Genomic DNA, 20,816 nt, shown 5'->3' with positions numbered 1-20,816 from the left:
TTCCAGTTGTAATATAGTTTCTTAAAAATAAAAAAGAACATATTAGATATAAAAAAAAACGAGAATAATAAGAAAAATTCAGTAAAATTTTAACTTAAACAGGGGTCTATGTTTTACATACATTGAAAAAAAATTGTAATCGGGGTAATTGAACTGTTTCTATAAAATATTAATAAAAGGTTTCCTATAATGTGATAAACATTTGCTTTTAAAACATGAATTTTAAAACCGAAAACAGGTAAGATATTTAAAATACTGCGTGGAGGGGTATGAAAAATAAGCAGAATTAATGAGTTAAGAGACGGGCGGCCAAAAAAAACGAAAAATTCGGTAAACAAGTTCGCAGACTCTCCAGCTGAGACTGATGATGTTGTAATATTAAAACTACGCGTGCTATGCAGCCGCGAAATCAGTCTGAAGTCGAACCTCAAGCGCGGCCACGATGATTCGGGTGATACTGTTGGTTCTGTTGGTGTGCATCTGTGGAGTCCAGTGGAGCGATGGACGCAATTCGCAGTGTTTGCACGTGCGTTTGTCCCACGGCGGTTGGTTGATCGGTCGCCATTTGACCACCCACAACGGTCGGCATATGCGGGCATTTATGGGTGTCCCGTACGCAGAGCCGCCACTCGGCGATCTTCGCTTCCGTCCGCCAGTGGCAAAGGCCGCCTGGGAGGGCGAACGTTTGGCCATCAAGGATGCACCCATCTGCCTGCAGCGCGATCCCTTTCGTCGCGACATGATCATCGAGGGATCCGAGGATTGTCTGTATCTGAATGTCTACACGCCGGAGACGCCAAAGATGAATGGCTCCTTGCCCGTGATGGTGTGGTTCCATGGCGGCGGCTGGCAGTGTGGCTCCGGAATCAGCAGCTTCTACGGACCAGATTTTCTGCTCGATCACGATGTCGTCTTGGTTTCGGCCAACTTTCGACTGGGTCCGTTGGGTTTCCTCAGCACAGAGACGGTCGATTGTCCCGGTAACAATGGGCTGAAGGATCAACTGGAGGTTTTGCGCTGGGTACGTGCCAATATAGGTTCCTTCGGCGGTGATCCCAATAGTGTGACGGTCTTTGGCGAGAGCGCTGGAGGCGCCAGTGTCACCTATCACATGCTGTCGGAGAAGTCTCGCGGCTTACTGCATCGTGGCATCGCCCAATCCGGCACATATTTCAATCCCTGGGCTCAGCCTGCTCATAAAGGAGTGGCTGCTGCAAGGGCCACTAAATTGGCTGAGTTGGTGGGTTGCGGCTCCGCCAAAGAATGGCCGCAAAAACTCGAGTGCCTGCGGGAAAGGCCGGCCGAGGACATCGTGGCCTCCCTATACGACATGTTTGTAAGTTATCGTATGCTTCTCTTTTGTTACAGTAAAAGAAATTACAAATAATTAATACCAGAGAAAACTAAAGTCACAGAACTCAGGAAGAAATTACTTAAATAGCACACTATTTTTTTCAGATAACTAGATTGTACATATATTACAAAAAACCCCCTTTTCAAGTGTGATAAATTAAATTCGCGTAATTATAATTGTAAAAACTTATAGACTTTTAAAATATTGTTCGGAGAGACTTCAAACTTAATTTGCAAGAAAGGAAAATGTATGCATATAATTTTCTTTTCTTTAAATTTGTCAATTCATTAAAGGCGTGATAGTGAAAACAAGATGTCATTTCAAAAACTATTTAACCAATTTCATATTTGAAAAAATGTATGTACTTTGAATTACAAAAGTTTAAATTATTGCCAACAAGCCAATTCAAATCAAAATCAATGAAAATTAAAAATACTTTTGTTATAATTAACAAATAAACTAGACCTTTGCAACTTTTGTTGACAAAAGTTGACCAATACAATACATGCATTTAAGTCAGTATTAAACAAATTAGGAGAAGGGAAAGCTGTATTTACAATGAAGCTTTATTCTTTTTGAAGGTCTGGGACTTTGACCCGATGATACCTTTTCCCCCGGTGATCGAACCGGAGCACGAGGGCGCCTTCCTCACGGTTCCACCGCGCCAGGCGCTTAAACCCCATGGATTGGAATTGCCACTCCTTGTGGGCGCCACCGCCGAAGAGGGACTCTTGAAGACCGCCGCCCTGCTCAATCTTCCCCAGCTGTTGGCCGAATTCAAGGCCCAGTTTGGCCAGGTCCTGCCCGTTGTGCTGAACTACGATCACCATGAGGACTCCGTTCAGCAGAGGATAACGCAGCGCATCGAGAGCTTTTACTTCAAGGCAGGCCACGATTACGATAAGACCAACCATCAAAATTTGACTGATGTAAGTTCAAAATACTACCAATAAGCATGATTTTAAATCAAAATTTTAAAAGCATTATACAAAAAAACAATCGAAAGAGTCCAATTAATTATTTGGACTATTTATAACCCAACGTTTCCCATATTTCTTACCCTTTTTAGCTGATTTCGGATGGATGGTTTGTGGCCGGAATCGATGAGTACTTGCGCCTCCGTATGTCCCAAGGGGGCGTGGCACCCACATATGTCTACCTGTTCGATCACAAGGGTGCCGCCAGTTTTACAGAGATTTTCAAGGGCGGCCGTAATGAGTTTTACGGGGCGTGTCATGCCGAAGAGCTCCAGTATTTATTCCCCATTGGCCGGGAGCTGTTTGTGAGTGCCGTGCCGACGGAAAAGGATCTGAAACTTCGCGAATTGATGCTCCATTTGTGGGTTAGCTTTGCGAAAACCGGGTAAGGTGTACCATAAAAAAAAAATGGCGTTGTAACGGGAAACTAATGGTTGCTTCTACATTATAGCAATCCAAATCCTACGAATGCCAGCTTCAATTTGCCCACCTGGAGTCCTGCGTCCGGTTATCCAGTGGAATATGCCCGTTTGGGGACCAAAATCGAGGATTCCTCGACCATCTTCCGCTTAGAAAATGAATTAATGCAGCAGCGTGCCGATTTTTGGAGGGATTTGCAGCCACATTTGCCCGTCAGTCACGCCCACAACGAACTTTAGCGCACTGCGTCATTTGCCAAGGGAATGCTATACTTTATTTAATTATTAATGTTTCACTAATATATAAAACAATTTACGAGTTGTGAACTTTGTCGCATTTTTGCATTTTTACCGCCATTATAACGGGCCTGTGGGCTGCCAGATTTGGGAAAGCTTTTCGGGGCTGCCAGACGTTTAGAGCTTAGCTTTTTTTTTGGCTATTTTAACGTTAGAAATATATGTAAAAAGTTATACTGAAAACTAACTATTTTATTAATTTCATCTAAATCATATCATATGTTAGAAAAATCTCATTTTTAACAATAATTCGATTATGAATATTAAAATCGCCTACTAGACATATTATCAGTATGTTGATAATAATCATTAGGCAATTGAGAATACATTTAGTATATTATTAATACATAAATGGGAAGTCTGCCATTTACTTAGTCAGTGAAAATAATCAATTAGTTCGTAGTTAAAATATTTACGTGCTTATCTTAAATTTATATTTTAAGATTTTAGCTTTTTTTAAAGCAATTTATTAATATAACCTTATCTGGCAACGCCGCAGATAGTGTTACCGCATCGATAGAAAAATATTAGAAAATTAGTAAACAAATCAATAGAAAAAAGGGAGAGATTTTGTCCAAAAATAGAAAATTTAATAAAAGCAAAAAAATAATTTTATATTTTGCGTAAAACAAACAAGTGAAAGAATATTAGAGATTCTCCTTAGATTTCGGTGAAAACGGTTACATTTTAAGAGAAAACGAGAACAAACACGTATGTACCTCTATCGATAGTCAACCAGCTGATTGTGTGTTTATTTATGGTCAAAATATTGCAATCAGCGGATTGTCATTTGAATTTCATTAGATTAGTCATGTACGTCGTGGGCCAAAGTCTTTACGGTTGGTTTTCTTATCTTAATAAGTGATTGCGCCGCCGTGATTTCGGACTTTCCGTTTCAATTTCCTTTTCGAAAGAACAGAACCAGAATAAAATAAAATAAAATAATAAAATAAAACCACGTGCTCCCCAAAGGCCCCCCGCGGATTATAATATATGTATAAAGATCCGGATTAAACCGATAACGAGTTGGCCAAATAATACGGACACCACGGGCTGTTAATGGATTTTCTGTTCACGCCCCCTCCCCGAAACGAAGCGAAACTATCTGAAAATCTAGTGATAAGACCGGTGCTCTGTTCCTTAAGTTTGTTTATTATATAGTCAACCATGACCGCGAACGGAATGGAGATTCCCATGCTGAAGACCAATGGTCATGAGAGGCTCACTTCGCTGGACAAGAGTATGCCCCCCGCTTCACCCACTCTGCCGAGTCCCACGATCCGGCGGAATAAGAGTGACGGCAAGCTGATGGCCCAGGACGTCAAGGAGGCCCGGGTGAAGGTCATCTATACGGGCGGAACCATCGGGATGGTGCGCAACGAACGGAATGGTAAACTATCCAAAAAAAAGTGCCCCATATCGAAATTTCTTATCATTTAATTTTAAATATTAAATTGTTTTTTAAAAAATATATATTTATGAATCATTATTTAAATCGCAATCATACAAACCTTATATGGGGATTTAAATATTATTCAAGTACACTATCTTTGAAAAGTCTTAAAACTATATTTATTTAATTAATTATTGGTTATTTAAAGTAGAATCATAATTAACTTATTTGGGAATTTTGATATTTTTACAGTTGAATTTTTTTATAAAAGTATCGAAACTATATCTATTTTAACAGCCCTAGCAATCATTATTTAGTTTTGAGTTTTAGGTAATTTAATAGTTTAATAGCTTTAATACTAATACATAAATTTTAAAAAATTAGGGACTTTTTTAAGCCGGAAATCACATTTGCGTATGTATTAAAATTGTTTTTATTTGATTTAATACACCCTTAATATTAATTCGCATACAAAACCCAAAATCAACAACTAAACTGGATATTTTATCAAATGAAATATGTATAGTTATCTTTTATATTTTTTTTTTACCAAGGTCAGTCCCAAAAATATACCCAGATAAAATGAATGATAAAATATTTTGGGTAGGTTTCTAAGCGAAGGTTTGATTGAATACAGAATGACATTTCATATTTAAAAACTGATAAGTTCAAGAATATGGATAACTTAATGTACCCAATTAGGTTCTCGTGTACCTAAGCCTTTATTTCCCTTCTCATTTAGACGCCATATATAAAAAAGGCAGTAGAAATAATAAAAATTTGTTTACCTAATCACTTTTTCCCTTCTTATTTAGACGCCATATATACAAAAGGCATTCGTTGAAATAATAAACAGATTGCCGCTTGTTGATTTTAACAATTGTATACGTATAGTATTCATTAGTTTTGTATTACGTATTCTAATGATCTGGCATTGAAAAAAACAATAATTTTAAACTTGACTGATTATTAGACAAATAAGCGATTACGCTGCGTTCAAATTATATTGATTGACAAATAAAGAGTACATTTTTAAATTATTTTCGAAGAGGTAAATACTAAGTAATTTAAATAGCTGAGGGATTGGTGAAATGGAAACTGGTTTCTTTATAAACAAAAAACCTAAAAGAAATAAAATATTTGTTGAACATAAATTTGCTTTTCTTGGAAACACAAAACAATTTGCCAAAACCATCTATCAGTTAATTTAGTTTAAGGAAAAATGTGTGCGGTTTAATGGAGACCTTAAACAATGTCAATGAAAACAATGACCGAATGATGATTTGCAATTTCCCCTTCTTTTCAAATTACGCCCAGAATAAAAATGTCTTTTGCTCGTAAAAAGCTCATTTGAATTGCCGAAGGACATGCAAAAATGTGCTCAACAAAGTCCTTGAATATGGCAAGTACATCATATATAATCGATCGAAATATGGAAAATGTAGTTTTAATTTTAATAACATAGTAAGGTAATGTACTTCTTTCTGTCTCCTAGAATTATTATATATATATTACTAGAATACAATATATATATTGCTACTTGGAAATAAATAAGATCAAATTAGAAACTAAAGGTTTAATTTTATTAATACGGAAACATTTCAATAAACCAGTTAATCAGTGTTTTTCTGATTTTATTACAAAAACTAATGTTTTTTGTTACCATTTTAGTGCTGGCTCCCATTCCCAATGCCTTGGTGCGCAGCATTCGAAAATATCCCAACATCCACGACGAGGAATACGCGTTGCGTCGCTTTGGAGCATCTGCATCAATGGCTCCACTGGTTTTACCATTCGTTCAGGGCGTGGATCGCAGGATTATTTACCAGGTCTCGGAATATACACCTCTACTGGACAGCAGCAATATGACCATGAACGATTGGGCCCGAATCGCCAGTGATATTCAGGTAGGAATCATAAAATAAAATGCTTGTAAAGGTTATAATTAATAAGCAATTTTTTTTTATTTCAGCAATCCTACGAGTTTTTCGATGGTTTTGTGGTTCTTCATGGCACCGACACACTTTCCTACACAGCCTCCGCTTTGTCCTTTATGCTGGAGAATCTGGGCAAGACCGTGATCATTACGGGCTCCCAAATTCCGATTTTTGAGACGCGAACCGATGGCAAGGATAATTTTACGTCGGCTCTAATTATAGCCGGTAACTACATTATTCCGGAGGTGTGCATCTTCTTTGGGCACAAGTTAATGCGTGGCAATCGGACGGTGAAGGTCAGTTCGAATACCTTGGATGCCTTCGATTCGCCAAATGTTCCACCGCTGGCGAGGATCGGCATAGATGTGAATGTGGACTATCGCCAGATCTTTCGGCCATGCAGCATTGAACGGTTCACTGTACACTTGAATCTGGACGAGAATGTCGGTTTGCTGCGTATCTTTCCGAGCATCTCGCATTCGACATTTCGGGCATTTTTGGCACCACCTATACGAGGAGTGGTCCTGCAATCCTTTGGCTCCGGCAACATCCCATCGAACCGAACGGATCTGATCGATGAACTGCGTGCGGCCGACGAAAGGGGTGTGATCATCATCAATTGCACCCAGTGTCCCAATGGAACCGTCGCCGAGATCTACGATACGGGCAAAGTCCTTTGCGATCTGGGCGTGATTCCCGGATACGACATGACTCCCGAGGCGGCGCTTTCCAAACTGGCCTATGTCATCGGCAAGGAGGAGTGGTCACTGGAGGTCAAAAAGCAGGTAAATTCACAGTTTCCTTTCAAATTTGCATCAAAATTGATATACCATGTAATTCTAGTTGATCTCTTGTTGTTTTATATCAATTAACTAACATAAAAATAATAACATAGAATTAGATAATTCTTATATTATGTTTTTCGAACTAAATGTATATTCAAATTGTAAAATTTATCAAAAACATAATTTTAAATAACAGGTAAATTCTGTTTTTTGAGAGGAAATCCTTTAAATTGATACTAAATTCTTATTTATGTTTTTTAAATTTAATGTGTATTAAATGTGTAAGAAAAAAGTGTAAAATTATTTAAGTTAAAAAAAAACATTAAAATTCTGCTTTTTAAAAGGATCTCCCTTAAAATTGACATACCATAATAAAATTTTTGACGATTGTTCGTACTATTTTTGAACAGATAAGGACAATACTGCCATAAAAATAAACATAAACATAACATATAATTATAATCATATTTTTAATGTATTATATTGTGTAAAATATGATCTTAAAATATGTCTATATCATTTAATTTATCCAGAAAACCTAATTGAATCACAACTTGATATATTTCAGATGATGCAGTCGAACCTGAGGGGCGAACTGACCGCCTTGAAGGCACCCAAAATAGAGGACTTCGACCTGGTGGATGCAGTGGCCCGCTCCCTGCACTTGTCCTCGCCCCAGGAACTGGATCAACTGGGCGAGACTCTGTTTCCGGCGATGATAAACGCCGCTGTGGCCGAGGGCGATCCCAAGAAGATCAACAATCTGAAGGCCTATGGAGCCGATCTATCGGGAACGAACCATGATCAGCGGACTGCGTTGCATTTGGCCTGTCAACTGGGCAACGTGGAGATCGTCAAGTACCTGCTGCAGAACGGAGTGTCCGTGCATGTGAGGGATCGCTACGATCGCACACCGCTGCTGGAGGCCGTCTCGACCGACAGCCACGAGATCATCCAGTTGCTCATCAATTGCGGTGCCCATTTGACGGGTTCTTCCCGGGCCGTGGGCGAACAACTGTGTGCGGCAGCTGCTCGAGGATCGATGATGCGATTGAGGTCCTATCAGTTTGCCGGCGCCGATCTTTCGCAGGCGGATCCTTCGGGCAGGACAGCCTTGCATGTGGCTGCACTCCATGGCTATCCCGAGGTGGTGCAACATGTCCTCCCATATTTCGAGAATCCCCAGGAGAAGGACATGCTCGGCCTGACCGCCTTGGATTATGCGGAACGCGGTGGACATGTGGCCGTTATTGAGGTTCTAAAAATGCCCAACTAACTCAGGAATCACCTAAAGAAATCTCTTCCAAAAACCCATAACTCAAATTGTTCCTTACACCATAACTCTTCTAGAAACCTTCAAAAGAAATAGTTTTTTTTTTTTTTTGCCAGATTTTAAAGCCAAAATCTCTAGGCGCTTCTGTGACGACGATATTTTGTATGTACTTAAGTGTCTGTTATGTCTATTATCAGTTTTTATATAGCTCACTTATTGTATTGTATGTTTAACATATTGTAGTTCAAAATTGTTAGCTGTTTAAGCATTTACCTGAGGCTTATATTGTGTTTTTGCAACTGTGTTAATAATATAAAATCATTGTTTATGCACTTGTAAACGAAAAAATGTTAAAAACACCGAAAAGTGTTTGTAAAAATAAAACATAATATTTGTACTTTACAAACTCGTTTTTAATAAGGTTCGTTAATTAGAAGGGGCATTTTTGATATTTTGATTTATTTGCCTATTTTTATAATTCTACTAAAGTCGCTTTTTTTTTTATTTTGATTTATTAAATATATTAAAAAATTATATTGCTAAGCAATTAAATATGTGATATACCTCTTAATTATAAATTATTGAATTATATTAATATTTATTTTTAATTATGTTCTCCAATTGCTGGTGCTAATAATATTTCTGGCAAATATTTAAGAAAAATTTAAAACTAAAAGAATCACAGTGCTGTAAAACGCCTAAGAGAGCCTGAAGTTACCCAACACTTAATAAACTTTGCCATTCACTACGAATGTACCAAGGCTGAATATAACAATTCAGTTGTTCGCGCAGCCCTGTTTTGCATTGTTTTTACGCTGGCATTAATTAGAATTGGTAAATATACGCTTGTCAGCTTAATTTTATGGAAGTTCTTCTAGTCAAATCGATTTGCCATTGACTGAAAACTCTATAGCCTACTAAAAAATCGGTGTAAAACGGCTGAAAAAAACAGCAAACAAAACACACGCACGCACACATGGATACACGCAACCACACAGCACACACACACATGCAAATGCACACGTCAGTGCCACGAATTCCAAAAAAAAAAACAATATTAAAACTTAGTTAAAGTTAAAGCTGAAGATTGTCCAATTTGACTGGAACTAGAAGATATAAGCTAACTACATGGTAAAACCTCTCTCTTTGCAGTCAATGTCGATAGATAGCGCTGCGCAGACATCGTGGATATATAATCGGTCCTTCAGATAGCCAGTCCGCATATATATTCCCGATCCCCCGATTTCTGTTTTGTTTGTTTTTCCCGATATTTCTTTCGGTTTTTAGTAAATAGATAGGTGGTATTATTTTGTAATTGAAACGACAATGGCGGAGGATTCGGCTTCTTTGGAGAGTTCCTACGATTTCTCCATCGTTCAGGTGGGTTTATATCTGTTATCTGTTATCTATTTGCCTACCCATCTATCATCCACTGATCATGATCACCTTTATCGCCTGCAGCCCGATGATCACGAATATGGCGAGGCGGATATACGCTTGACGGGCAGCTCCAACGATCTGTCCTTGTTACAGGTGAGCAAATCCTAAAAGGGACCCCACAACTAAAGATTACCGGCAGAAAAAGCTATCTATAAGGACTAGGATCTATTAGTTAAGGATTTCAGGAGGTTAAATGCCTTTAAAATACGCAATGCTTACGGATATAAATTAGTAACCGCTAATGAATTAACTAGAATTACCGAAAGATTGGATTGGATCGATATGGAACTATACGAGTATGGTTGATATGTTAAAGTAACAAGTTATTAGAAATTAAACTTTCAGGTGGATATATTAATTTATGTATTGGATACATGTATCCTTTTCCTCAGAAATGATGCTTATACAATCAGAATAATAACTAAACACCAGTTTATTTACAGAGTTATTGATGCTGAAGCTTTTGTAGTGTCTAGTTGTTTAAACCTATACTCAAAGTAATCTAAATAATCTGTACAATCCCTTTTTAGAATGTATCCGCCAGCACAACGAGAGGCACCGAAGGCAAGGGCCGTTTGGACAGCCTTAAAGAGAATCTGTACAAGCAGCAGGTACGCAGCAGCAAATATAAATAAGTAAAAATCCCCAAACTAAACAAAGAATCCATTTTTTAGGAACGCCTAACTGCCTTAAGGAAATCGCAGGACGGGCGCCGCAAGTCCAGCATGAGTGACTCCATGGAGTCGCTGAAGACGCTGGGACACAAGCTGACCGTGCTGAAGGCTCGTTCCGGCGGCGGCGGCACCTCCACTCCACTGGTCACGCCCACAAAGGATAATTTCCCAGCGAGCGGCAGAGGAGCAGAAGAAGAAAGAGGAGTGGGAGCAGGAGCAGGAGCAGGAGAGATTGCCCAGCTGCAAACCAGCGGCAGCGAGAAGCTACTGATGCTCACCCAGCGCACCGAGCAGAATCGCGCTCTGCTGGAACAGCGCAAGCGGGATCTGGCCAAGTCGCTGCACTCTGTTAAGTCCAGCATTGGCCATCGAACTGCCGCCGAGCTGGGCTCATCCATGACGGACCTGCGACAGGCTACGACTACCTCCAATCCGCCACCCGTGTCCCGGCACCGTTCCGCCTTGGATCTGGAGGCCCAGGGGCAGGAGCCGCTGGACGAGAGCCGGGTGAAGCTGCTCAGGAATCGCATGAAGCTGACGGAGCTCAAGCAGGGTCGCCAGGAGCAGGAGCTGCACGAATTGCGCACGGAACTGGCCAAGCGGGCCAATCTTATCGAGCAATTGGAGCTATCTGGCGCCGAATTGCAGCGCACGCTCACTCAGCGCAACGAGGAGTTGGAGCAACTGCGTCTGGGGGCAAAGAAGGAGAACGAGGAGATGAAGTCGGAGAGGGAGGGGGATGGCCTGCAGGAGCAGGAGCATTGCCGCCTTCAGGGAGAGGTGTTAGTCCTAAGAGAACGACTGGCAGAGCTGGAGAATGTCAACGATCTGCTAGAGACGACCCGCTGTGAACTCCAGGAAGAGCTGACCACGGCACGGGAACGAGAAAGGCAGCGAGAACAGGAGCGGGAACAGGAGCAGGAGCAAGAGAAGTCTTCCAGTAGTCCGCAGTCGGCACACTCGGCGTCATCCACCGATGCCCAGGTGAGCTTGGAGCTGGCCAAACAGCTGCAGGAGCTGACCAACCAACTGAGCGAGCTGCAGGCCACCAACGAGGAGCTGCGTCAGCAGTTGGCCGCCCAAACGAAGCTCCAGGTGAGCGATGAGAGTATATCCGCACGTCTTGAGGAACTGGAGGCCACCATAGCAGCCCAGTCTGCGCAACTGGATGAGCAAAAGGCCGCCATGGCTGAGCAAAGCGAAGAGCTGGCGGAGAAGACCACGGAACTCAATGTGCTCAATGTGAATCTCCGCCTGCTGGAGGAGAAGCTGGCCCAGAGCAGTCGCACCAAGCCGGCCCTCTTCCTCGACGATCATCTGGAGGACAGTGCGGCCAGCCAGCAGCTGCAGGAGGAACTGCAGCAGCTCAAGCAAAAGCTGGACGAATCCAACAAGGCCAACATCAAGCTGAAGCTTAAGTGCAAGCAGGCGGAGAAGCAGCTGCAGAAACTGCAATCCCAGGATGGCCAAACCCAGTTGGCCACACTGGCGGCCGAAAACGAACAGCTGCAGCAGAGGATCACGGTCCTCGAGGACGAGAAGGGTCAATGGCAGCTGGCCAACATGCACGAGGATGAGGAGGAGAAGGTGGAGAAGGAGGAGAGGGTGGAGGAGCAGCCGGTTGAGTCCAATCCCCTTCAACTTGAGGCCATTCGCCTGCTGGAGGAACAGAAGCTGGAACTGCAACAGGCCCTGGAGGCACTGCAGCAGGGTCACGAGTCCGCCCGCGTCGAGTCCGAGCTGAGCGAGGCCCAAATGGAAGAGCAGCTACTGACCCAGCGCGTCCAGCAGCTGGAGCAGGAGGCCCAGGAACAGCGCCAGCAGCTGGACACACTGCGCACGGAGAAGGAAACGCTGGACAAGAAGCTAACGCACTACATCAACGAGAACATGGAGCTACTGGACAAGCTGGAGAAGCTCAGCTCCTCCAGTTCGGCGGAATCCATTGAGATTGTGGAACGCCAGCAGCTGGAGTGCTTTGGCCAGCAGCGACGACCGGCCAGCGAGGGTGATGCCCAGGAGCAGAAGCAGGTGGATCCGGTCCAGCAGCAGCATCAGCAGCACCAGCAGTTGCCCAGTCATGTGAGCGAGCTCACCCAAACGGAGGATCCCGAGGAGGAGGACAATTCCGGCGGCGAGAGTCTGTGCCAGCTAAGGGAACGCCTCGAACTGTTCACCCAGGAACGCGGCGAGGTGCTGGACAAGCTGGAGCAGCTGTCCGCGGAGAATGTGCAACTGCAGGCCCGATTGGACGAGAGTTGCACATCGTTGCAGCTGCTGCAGCGGGAACGGGAAAGAGATCTGCTCTCCTCCACCTCCACCTCATCGAATCTGTCGCAGGAGCTCAGCTCGATGCAGCGATCCACGGAGGTGGTGGCCTCCCTGGATGCCGGCGATGGTGGTCCCGTGCTCTTCGAGAAATGCGAGAAATCCCTGAGCAAGTTGAACTCCGAACTGGAGGCGTATCGGCGGGCAAACGATCGCCAGGCCAAGTTCAATGTGGCCAAGAAGCTGGCCAAGGAGGCCAAGAACTGTCACACCCAGTTGAGTGAGCTGCTGCACAAGGTGAAGGAGGCCAGCTCGGCGGTGGAAACGGTGACGGTGGTGGAGACCGTGGTCGCTGTCACCGCTCCCAATGGCAAAGCTCTGGCCGAATACGAGCAGCTCAATGCCCAGAATGCGGAGCTCAAGGCGGTGATATCGCGTCTGCGCCAGGAACTGGACGAGCTGAGGGACAGTTATCCGGAATCGGAGGCCGGGATCGGAGGACAGCCTCCGTTGGCCATTGCAGGCACGGACAATCAGCGGGAGGAGGAGTTGCTGCAATTGCAATCGCTGCTGGAGGACACACGCTCCTCGCAGGCAGAGCAGCTGGAGCAAATCCGAGAGCTACTCCAAACCCAAGCCGATCACCAGCAATTGGTGGCCAGGCAGCGGGAAGAGATCACACAACTGCAGCTGCAGGCGGAACAGTTCGATCAGCTGCTCAATGCCAAGGAAATGGGTCACGAGAAGCACATGGAGCAGCAGACGCGATTGCGACGCGAGCTGGAGTCGCGTGGCGAGGCGCTCGAGGGGGAACTGAGCATCCTGCAGGCTCTGGTGGCCGAGCAGAAGCAGCAGCTGATCGAGAGCCTCGGCGAGAACGAGCATGCGCTCAACCTCAAGATGCTGGAGCTGCAGTCCGCCCAGGAGGAGCTGCGCGAGTTGAAGTCCCAGGTCCACGAGGATCCCGACCAGCTGAGGGAGGCGCTGCGCATCAGCAAGAGTCTGGCCGCCCAGCAGGTCAGCGAACTGGCCTCCAGCCAGGAGACGATCGATGCGCTCAACCAGCAGATCCAGGAGTTGTACCAGGCCATGGAGCAGGCCCGCCAGGAGGAGCAGCTCAAGAGCCGCGAACTGCGCGAGAAGCTCAAGAAGTATGCCCTTAACTTGAAGAAGCGCACGCAGGACAATGCCGATCTCGAGCAGAAGGTGCAGGAGCTAACAAGTCAACTTCAGGAGCAGGAGCAGGCGCAGCAGTCCCGTCCACCGATTGTGGACACGCAGGAGGTGGAGAAGCTGCAGCAGCAGGTCAGCAAACTCAACGAGGATCTCAAGGCCAAGATCCATGTGAACCTCGAGAATCGCGATGCCCTGCGCCAGCTGAGGCAGCAAATCCAGGAGCAGGAGCAACTGATCCAGCAGCGCGATGCGGAGCTCCAGGATGCCAATCTGGTCAACAAGGAGCTGCGACGCGAGCGCCATGAAGCCGAACAGGAGGTCTTCCAGCAGGGTCAGGAATGCTCCAAGCTGAGGCAGCAAGTCGCCCAGCTGCAGCAGGAAATCCAAAATCTCGAACAGAAGGCGACGGCTGTCGAGGATCTGCAGCGTCAACTGGAGCAGAAATCCAAGAAATTCGAAAAGTCCAAGGAGCTGATCAAGCATCGCAATGCCACCATTCAAGCGCTGCAGCGGGAGCTTCAGCAGTTCCAGCAGGATCAGATGGATCAGCAGGATCAGGCCAGCGAGGTGGAACATGTGCGAACCAAGCGAGCTGCTGTCCAGGAGCAACTGCATCTGGAGAAGGATGCAGAGGTAAGTGGCAAACAAACTGGTCTCTTAGCTTTTTTTTTAATTTATATGCAGCAGGTAGGCAAAGTATATATATATATATATATTCTTGATCAGCATTTATCTCTCTGTCTGTATTAAAGTCCAGATTTTGGTAAGCATAAAAGCCAGCCATTTGGGATTTAACGTGCAGTTGCTAATTATGCCTACGCATTTTTTATTTACTTTAAAATTTGGCCACACACACTCGCACGCCCACAAATCGCGAAACTCTGTCATGCCACTTTAAGATATGGTATAGATCAGTTATTGGGCTCTATATGTTTATTTGGTCAATATCAATTGACCCACTTACAATTTTTCAAATCAAACCATTGTTTTAGAAGTTATTGGCAATTATGTGATTATGACGTCACTTTTTTTATTTGAGAGTGAGATGGAAGTTTCTCTCTCTCTTAGCTTGTGGAGTTGTTCGGCAGATGGCGCCACATTAAATCAGATTTTTTTCTGGAGGCATATTTATTTGGAATTAATCAGCGTTAATAACTTAAGCATTCTTTATTGTCTTTTTAACGTCTTAAATTTTATAAACTAGATTGCTGCCCTGCGCCAGGAGATTGCCCAGTTGGAGAGCGAGAGAGCCAGCATTATCAAGACCACACAAAAACCATTTGAATCGGTGAGTCAACCTCTCCTCTCCTCTTTGATAGCCTGTGTTTGTAATGTTTCCATTTCTCCCAATCCTGCAGCTGCAGCAAACGGAATCCCTTCGAGCGGCCGAAAAAGAGCTGGAACACCTTCGTGTCCAACTGACGGCCGCCCAGGAGCAGCACGCCCTGCTGGCACAGCAGTATGCTGGGGACAAGGCCAACTTTGAGATGACCATTGCCCGCCTGGAGACGATACACGAGGGCATCCAGGCCAAGCTGCAGGAGGACGCCTCGTACATTGAGTCGCTGGAGGCGCACAACGCGGAGCTGCTGGCCAGGAGCGCCGCCCTGGAGGAGCAGGTGGCCAGCGAGGCCAATCGGCAGGCGGCTGCCCAGGATCGCACGCAACAGCTGGAGCAGCAGCTGCTGGAGAGCCGTGAGCAGCAGGATCAGCAGCGTCGGCAGGAACAGCAGCTGCAGGAGCATCTGCTCAAACTGAACGAAAGGGAACAGGCTCAGGGTCGCCAACTGCAGTTGGTCACCAGCGAGGCGGAGGAGTGCCGACAGCAACTGGCTGGCCTGCGTTCGGACTACGAATCCCTGGTAACCAAACACTCGCAGTTAACGTCCGCTGCCCAGGCGGAGCGGGAACAGCTCAACAGCCAGGCGCAGGAGGAGCTGGCCGATCTGCGCCAACAACTGGATGCCAAGGAGGCGGAACTGCAACGCCAGCGACAGGTATACGATGCCAAACTGGCCGCCAAGGCCACCGAACTGGACGAACTCGAGTGCGACCTCAATGGCCATGTGGAACGAGCGGCGGCCGAGCAGCGCGATCTTGTCCAGCAGCTGGAGCGCTCCCAGGAGCTGGTCGCCCAGCGGGCGGAGGAATTGCAGCGCCTCAGCGACGAGTTGCAAGAGGTGGAGCGCGAGCGTTCCGCCCTGAGTCGCGAGGTTACCCTGTTGCGACTGCAGCAGGACAGTGCCGAGCAGGATGTGCTCGAGCTGCAGGAGCTGCGCATGCAGGCGCTGCAGGACAAGACCGAAACGGACAACCTGCGCACCCAGATCGATGCCCTCTGTGCCAACCACAGCCAGGAGCTGCAGGCCCTCCAGCAGCAGATTGCGGAGCTGGACACGCTGGGTCAGAACCAAACGGACGACCAGGTTTACATCGAGACGGAGAACAGGCGGTTGGCCGAGCAACTAAGCGAACTGCAGGCTCAATTGGCCAGGCAGCAGCAGCAGCCGCATCATCACAATCCTCTTCCGGTGGCTCAATCCACATCCCAGCTACAGCAGCATCCTCCACCAGCTTCCCTCTTCTTTGGCGGCGATGCTCTGGCCGCACCCTCGCCCTTCGACGAAATTGCGGCCCAGCCCTTGAGGGTGTCGTCATTGGGTGCAGCCCTGGCCATGCCACCACCGCCCACCATCGAGGATCTGCAGCGGAATGTCTCCGATCTGGAGAAGCATGCCCAGGATCTGGAAACGAAACTGGCGGCGCGGAATCAGAACGTGGCCGAGCAGGAAGAGCGACGCCAGCAGTTGGAGCAGCATCTGCAGGAGCTACAGCGTCTGCTGAGGGAGCGGGACGAGCAGCTGGCCGAGATTAAGGCGGCCAACGAGGAACGCGAACGCTTGGCGGCCAACGAGGAACGCGAACGCTTGGCGGCCCTGGAGAAGCTCATTGTCCCAACGGCGGCAGTGGCTGTGCCCACGCTGGACATGTTCTTTGGCGGACAGGCGACTGGGGAAACGGTGCCCGATGCCGTACATCAGTCGGGTCACCACCTGGACCTGGGCCTACCGCAAACGCAGCCGGTGGAGGAGCCACTCATCCAGCCCAAAAAGGCGTACTTGTGCCAGCCGCAGCAGGAGCAGCAGCAGATCGATTGGGGTGTGGACGAGGATCCGTGGGCGAGTGCGGCCACGGAGGCGCCGCAAACGGATGTGGAGCCGCTGCATGCGAGGATTGCCCAATTGGAGCTGCAGCTGGCCAGTGCGGAGCAGCAGAAGGCAGAGCTGCAGACAAAGGCGGCCAAGCTGATGAAGCGCCTGAAGGAATACAAAACGAAGGCGACCCCGCCGGCGGCACCAGTGGACAACGACTTGGATACGGCCATTATCGAGGAGCTGAAGCACCAGCTCCAGTTGCACGAATCCCGCCAATCCAAAGCCGAGGAGCTGCTGCAGCAGCAGGCCCTCGAAAAGGAGAAGCTGGCGAAGCGCATCGATGTCCTCACCGCTGGCAACGAACGCATGGCCGAGCTGAAGGAGCGCCAGGACCGGGATGTCCAGATGTACCAGGCCCGCATCCGGGAGCTTCAGGAGAAGCTCAACCAACTGGACCAGTGGGATGTGCCCGCTGCTGGTGCAGCGCCAGCCATGCCAGCTGCTCCCATCGCCACCGATGAGGTGGCCAGGATTGATAGCCTACAGGCGGAGAACCAGGATCTGAATGCCGAGTGCCACGAGCTGCAGCAGAAACTGAGGGAGCAGAGTCGACTGCTCCAACTGGCCGAGGAGACCACTGCCCAGGTGCAGGCCCAACGGGAAACACTGCAGGAGCAGTTGCGGGAGCGTCTGCTGGAGGTGGATGAACTGAGGCAGGGACAGTCCGATCTGCAAGAGTTGCAGGCTCTCCAGGCCGAGGTGGTTCAATTGAGGAGTCTCCAGACCGAAGTGGAGCAACTAAGAAGCCTTCAACCCGAACTGGAGCACTTGAGGAGCCTCCAGACCGAAGTGGAGCACTTAAGAAACCAAAAGATTCAAGAGGATCAGCAGCTACAAAGCAAAGAGTTCCAGAAAGAAGAGCAGGAACACCTGCGAAGACTTCAGATCGAGGTGGAGCAGCTGAGAAGCCTGCAGACGGAGGTGGAACACCTGCGGAACCTGCAACCCGAAGTGGAGCGCCTGAGGAACCTGCAACCCGAAGTGGAGCGCCTGAGATCACAGCAACTGGAGTTCCAGCAGCTGAGCCACCAACTCAACAAGCTGGAAGCACAGCGCACACGGGATCAAGCCGAATTGGAGGCACTGCGTCGCATGGGAAGTCAGGAGGCCACCGTCGAGGATGTGGACACCAGGAATGATGAGCAAATGGTTCTGCTGCAGGAGAAGGAAGCAGAGATTGTCCACCTCAAACAGCGCATCGAGGAGCTGATGCGCGAGGACCAAACGGAGAAGCTTGTCTTCGAGATTCTGACCAAAAACCAGGAGCTGCAATTGCTGCGCATGCAGGTCAAGCAGTTGGAAGAGGATAGGCAGGAGGAGGATCACCAGGTGGTGAGTTCCGCTGGGGAATCCGTGGAACGACTGCGTGCCGAGTGCCAACAGCTGCAGCAGGATAAATCCGACATGGAGGAGGAGCTGCGCGTGCTCAACAACCATGTACTCAGCAGCCTGGAGCTGGAGGACAGGATGAAACAGACGCTGCTCCAGCTGGACACGAAAGACATTGAGATCACTGAACTGCGTCGCTCCCTCGAGGTCTTGCAGAGCCAGAATCTTGGCCAGCATTCCAATCCCCAACCCAATCCTCAACCCAATCCCACGCCCGATCTGGCAGCCATCAATCGGCAGTGGGAACAGTTGGTGGAGCAGAAGTGCGGCGAGGTGGCCAGCATTTGGCAGGAGCATCTGGCCCAGCGGGAGGCTGCCTTCCGGGCGCAGCTGGAGGAGATTGGCCAGCAGCAGCAGCAGCAGGGGCAACAGAAGCAACAGGAGCAGCTGCAGCAGCAGGAGAAGCCGGAAGAAGCCACCAACGGTGGCGAAATGATGCTGAAGATGCAAAAGGCCCTGGAAACGCAGGAAATGGAGATTGTAACGCTCAAGGAGCAGCTGGCCATCCGTTCGGCGGAGTATGCTCGCCTGGCAGCCCAATACGATCCCTTCCGGTTGCAGAATCGCGGCGGATCGGGTGGCAATCCAACTGCGTCCGCCGGTGCCGCCGCCTCAGCCGGTGGACCACCGCCGCTAACTGCCAACAACGAACCACTGCCCGAGTATGTGCTGAAGGCGGATCTGGACTACGCCCTGATGATGCTCCACCAGCGGGACATGCGTGTCGAGGAGATGATCCTGGAGCTGGTGCAGCTGCTCGAGGAACGTGACCATCTGCAGTTGAAGCTGTCGGACACGTTGCGCCAGTTGGAAACGGAACGGAGTCGCGTCAGCGATGAACGTGAGTGGGAGTGGGATTCTTTTTGGCATTTACCCTACATACTCAATCCTAACCGATTTGTTAATCTTTCATCATATAGCCGCCTGTGCCACGGCGTCCTCATCGGCCGCCTCGGGCAGCAGTCCCAGCAAAACCAGCAGCGCCGGCAGCAGCAGCGAGCTCCTGGGAACCACAACCACGGGCAGTGACCTCAAGCAAAAGTGAGTGGTGACAAATAATAGTAATAAATCAATAAATAAAGTTGTAAACGATGCAGCGGTTTAGTCAAAAAAAAACGTAACATTATATATTATTTTAAAAAGATTTTAATATATATACATTTGTAATATATATATTTAATATATATATAATATAAATATAAATATAAATTTATTTTTTTTTTTTGTAACAAAATTCAAAAAAATAATTCAGGTTGTAAACGATGCAGCGGTTAAACCGGAATAATAGCATAAAATTGTATTGGCCTTAAATCATTATGGTTTAAAGGCATTTTTGGTCCATCCATTCATTATAAATAAAATTTTAATGTTTCAGAATATATTTAATCGTTCCAGAATATGAAATATTATTGATTATATATATTTCAATAATCATAGTAGTAGCTGCACCGTTTACAACCGAGTCCAAAAACATTTTTGTAATGATTATTCTTGCACTTTTCAGGCTCGCAGAGTTGCAGACGGTGAAGCATTCCAAGGATAAGGCAATTGTTGACGAGCGTGAGCAACGCCTACAGCAGATGATCCAACTGCAGAGGGACATGGCCAAGCAGCAGAGAGCTGGATCTGGATCAGGATCGGGATCAGTCGTAGCCCCTCCCGCACCGCCAGCAACAATCGGCGCGGATCTCTGTGAGTGGAAGACACCTAAACTTGAGCTTGTGATGATGCCCTAACCAAAATTCCGATACCAAATCCAAATCTCCAGCTCAGTCCGCATTGCGTTCGCCATCGATGATGCTCATGGACTGGATAATGGGCAGCAACAACAACAAGGAGGATGAGCCCTCCGGCTAGCCCCTGCCCATTAACATTTACCGGCGAGGTCAACTACGTACCCAGGAGATGCCTCCAGATGATGGGCTCCTACTACGACTAGCACTCTAATAACGAATCACTACTTTAATCATAATTCTGGCCTTCCTTGCGCGGACGATGGCGATAGCGTTAAAGTTCTTTATACGATATTATATGTACCTTGGCTAGCTGAAAAGCTGTCCCCGAAATTCCCGATTTCCCCGATTTTGTTCCAAACGCGTACGTTTTATGTTGTAGATATGTAAAAATTGTATAAAACAAATCGAAATGAAGCAAAGCAGAAGCAAAAACAAAAAAAAAAAGTGAAAATTTAACTAAAGAATTTAAGAATTAAACCAAAA

General features: G+C 46.9%; 3 protein-coding genes across 4 annotated transcripts; all 3 read left to right on the top strand.

Moving 5' to 3' along the window:
• The first annotated feature begins 426 nt into the window (after positions 1–426).
• On the top strand, positions 427–3,077 carry LOC108136650 (venom carboxylesterase-6). The gene is made up of 4 exons (XM_017257974.2): positions 427–1,336; positions 1,936–2,283; positions 2,424–2,716; positions 2,783–3,077. Exons 1-4 carry the CDS (start codon positions 443–445, stop codon positions 2,988–2,990), a joined length of 1,743 nt encoding a protein of 580 aa, XP_017113463.1. The 5' UTR covers positions 427–442; the 3' UTR covers positions 2,991–3,077.
• Positions 3,078–3,603: 526 nt separating this feature from the next.
• Positions 3,604–8,775, top strand: LOC108136619 (L-asparaginase). 2 transcript variants are annotated; one of them, XM_017257936.2, is made up of 5 exons: positions 3,604–3,758; positions 4,209–4,437; positions 6,112–6,347; positions 6,413–7,162; positions 7,731–8,775. In XM_017257936.2, the coding sequence occupies exons 2-5, from the start codon at positions 4,215–4,217 to the stop codon at positions 8,436–8,438; spliced, it is 1,917 nt and encodes a 638-aa protein (XP_017113425.1). In that variant the 5' UTR covers positions 3,604–3,758; positions 4,209–4,214; the 3' UTR covers positions 8,439–8,775. The 2 variants fall into 2 exon arrangements, with proteins under 2 accessions (XP_017113425.1, XP_041566741.1); XM_041710807.1 differs by lacking the exon at positions 3,604–3,758 and having other exon boundaries at positions 3,789–4,437.
• A 406-nt stretch (positions 8,776–9,181) lies between these two features.
• On the top strand, positions 9,182–20,816 carry LOC108136443 (protein lava lamp). Its single transcript, XM_017257606.2, has 10 exons — positions 9,182–9,269; positions 9,588–9,815; positions 9,897–9,968; positions 10,406–10,486; positions 10,550–14,626; positions 15,198–15,281; positions 15,352–19,438; positions 19,518–19,638; positions 20,102–20,289; positions 20,366–20,816. Exons 2-10 carry the CDS (start codon positions 9,762–9,764, stop codon positions 20,452–20,454), a joined length of 8,853 nt encoding a protein of 2,950 aa, XP_017113095.1. The 5' UTR covers positions 9,182–9,269; positions 9,588–9,761; the 3' UTR covers positions 20,455–20,816.

Source organism: Drosophila elegans, unplaced genomic scaffold (assembly GCF_018152505.1).
Source record: "Drosophila elegans isolate 14027-0461.03 unplaced genomic scaffold, ASM1815250v1 contig_149, whole genome shotgun sequence".
Classification (NCBI taxonomy): Eukaryota; Metazoa; Arthropoda; class Insecta; order Diptera; family Drosophilidae; genus Drosophila; species Drosophila elegans.
Note: the sequence above shows the minus strand (reverse complement) of the source record. Positions and strands in the feature narration are given on the sequence as shown.

Excerpts from the sequence above, each read along its gene's own strand:
- LOC108136443 (XM_017257606.2), top strand. The coding sequence starts at position 9,762 with ATGGCGGAGGATTCGGCTTCTTTGGAGAGTTCCTACGATTTCTCCATC. Across the intron at positions 10,487-10,549 it reads AGAATCTGTACAAGCAGCAG|GAACGCCTAACTGCCTTAAG; the intron begins GTACGCAGCAGC and ends TCCATTTTTTAG. Across the intron at positions 15,282-15,351 it reads CACAAAAACCATTTGAATCG|CTGCAGCAAACGGAATCCCT; the intron begins GTGAGTCAACCT and ends CCAATCCTGCAG.
- LOC108136619 (XM_017257936.2), top strand. The coding sequence starts at position 4,215 with ATGACCGCGAACGGAATGGAGATTCCCATGCTGAAGACCAATGGTCAT. Across the intron at positions 4,438-6,111 it reads GGTGCGCAACGAACGGAATG|TGCTGGCTCCCATTCCCAAT; the intron begins GTAAACTATCCA and ends TTACCATTTTAG. Across the intron at positions 6,348-6,412 it reads GAATCGCCAGTGATATTCAG|CAATCCTACGAGTTTTTCGA; the intron begins GTAGGAATCATA and ends TTTTTATTTCAG.
- LOC108136650 (XM_017257974.2), top strand. The coding sequence starts at position 443 with ATGATTCGGGTGATACTGTTGGTTCTGTTGGTGTGCATCTGTGGAGTC. Across the intron at positions 1,337-1,935 it reads CCTCCCTATACGACATGTTT|GTCTGGGACTTTGACCCGAT; the intron begins GTAAGTTATCGT and ends TTCTTTTTGAAG. Across the intron at positions 2,284-2,423 it reads ACCATCAAAATTTGACTGAT|CTGATTTCGGATGGATGGTT; the intron begins GTAAGTTCAAAA and ends TACCCTTTTTAG.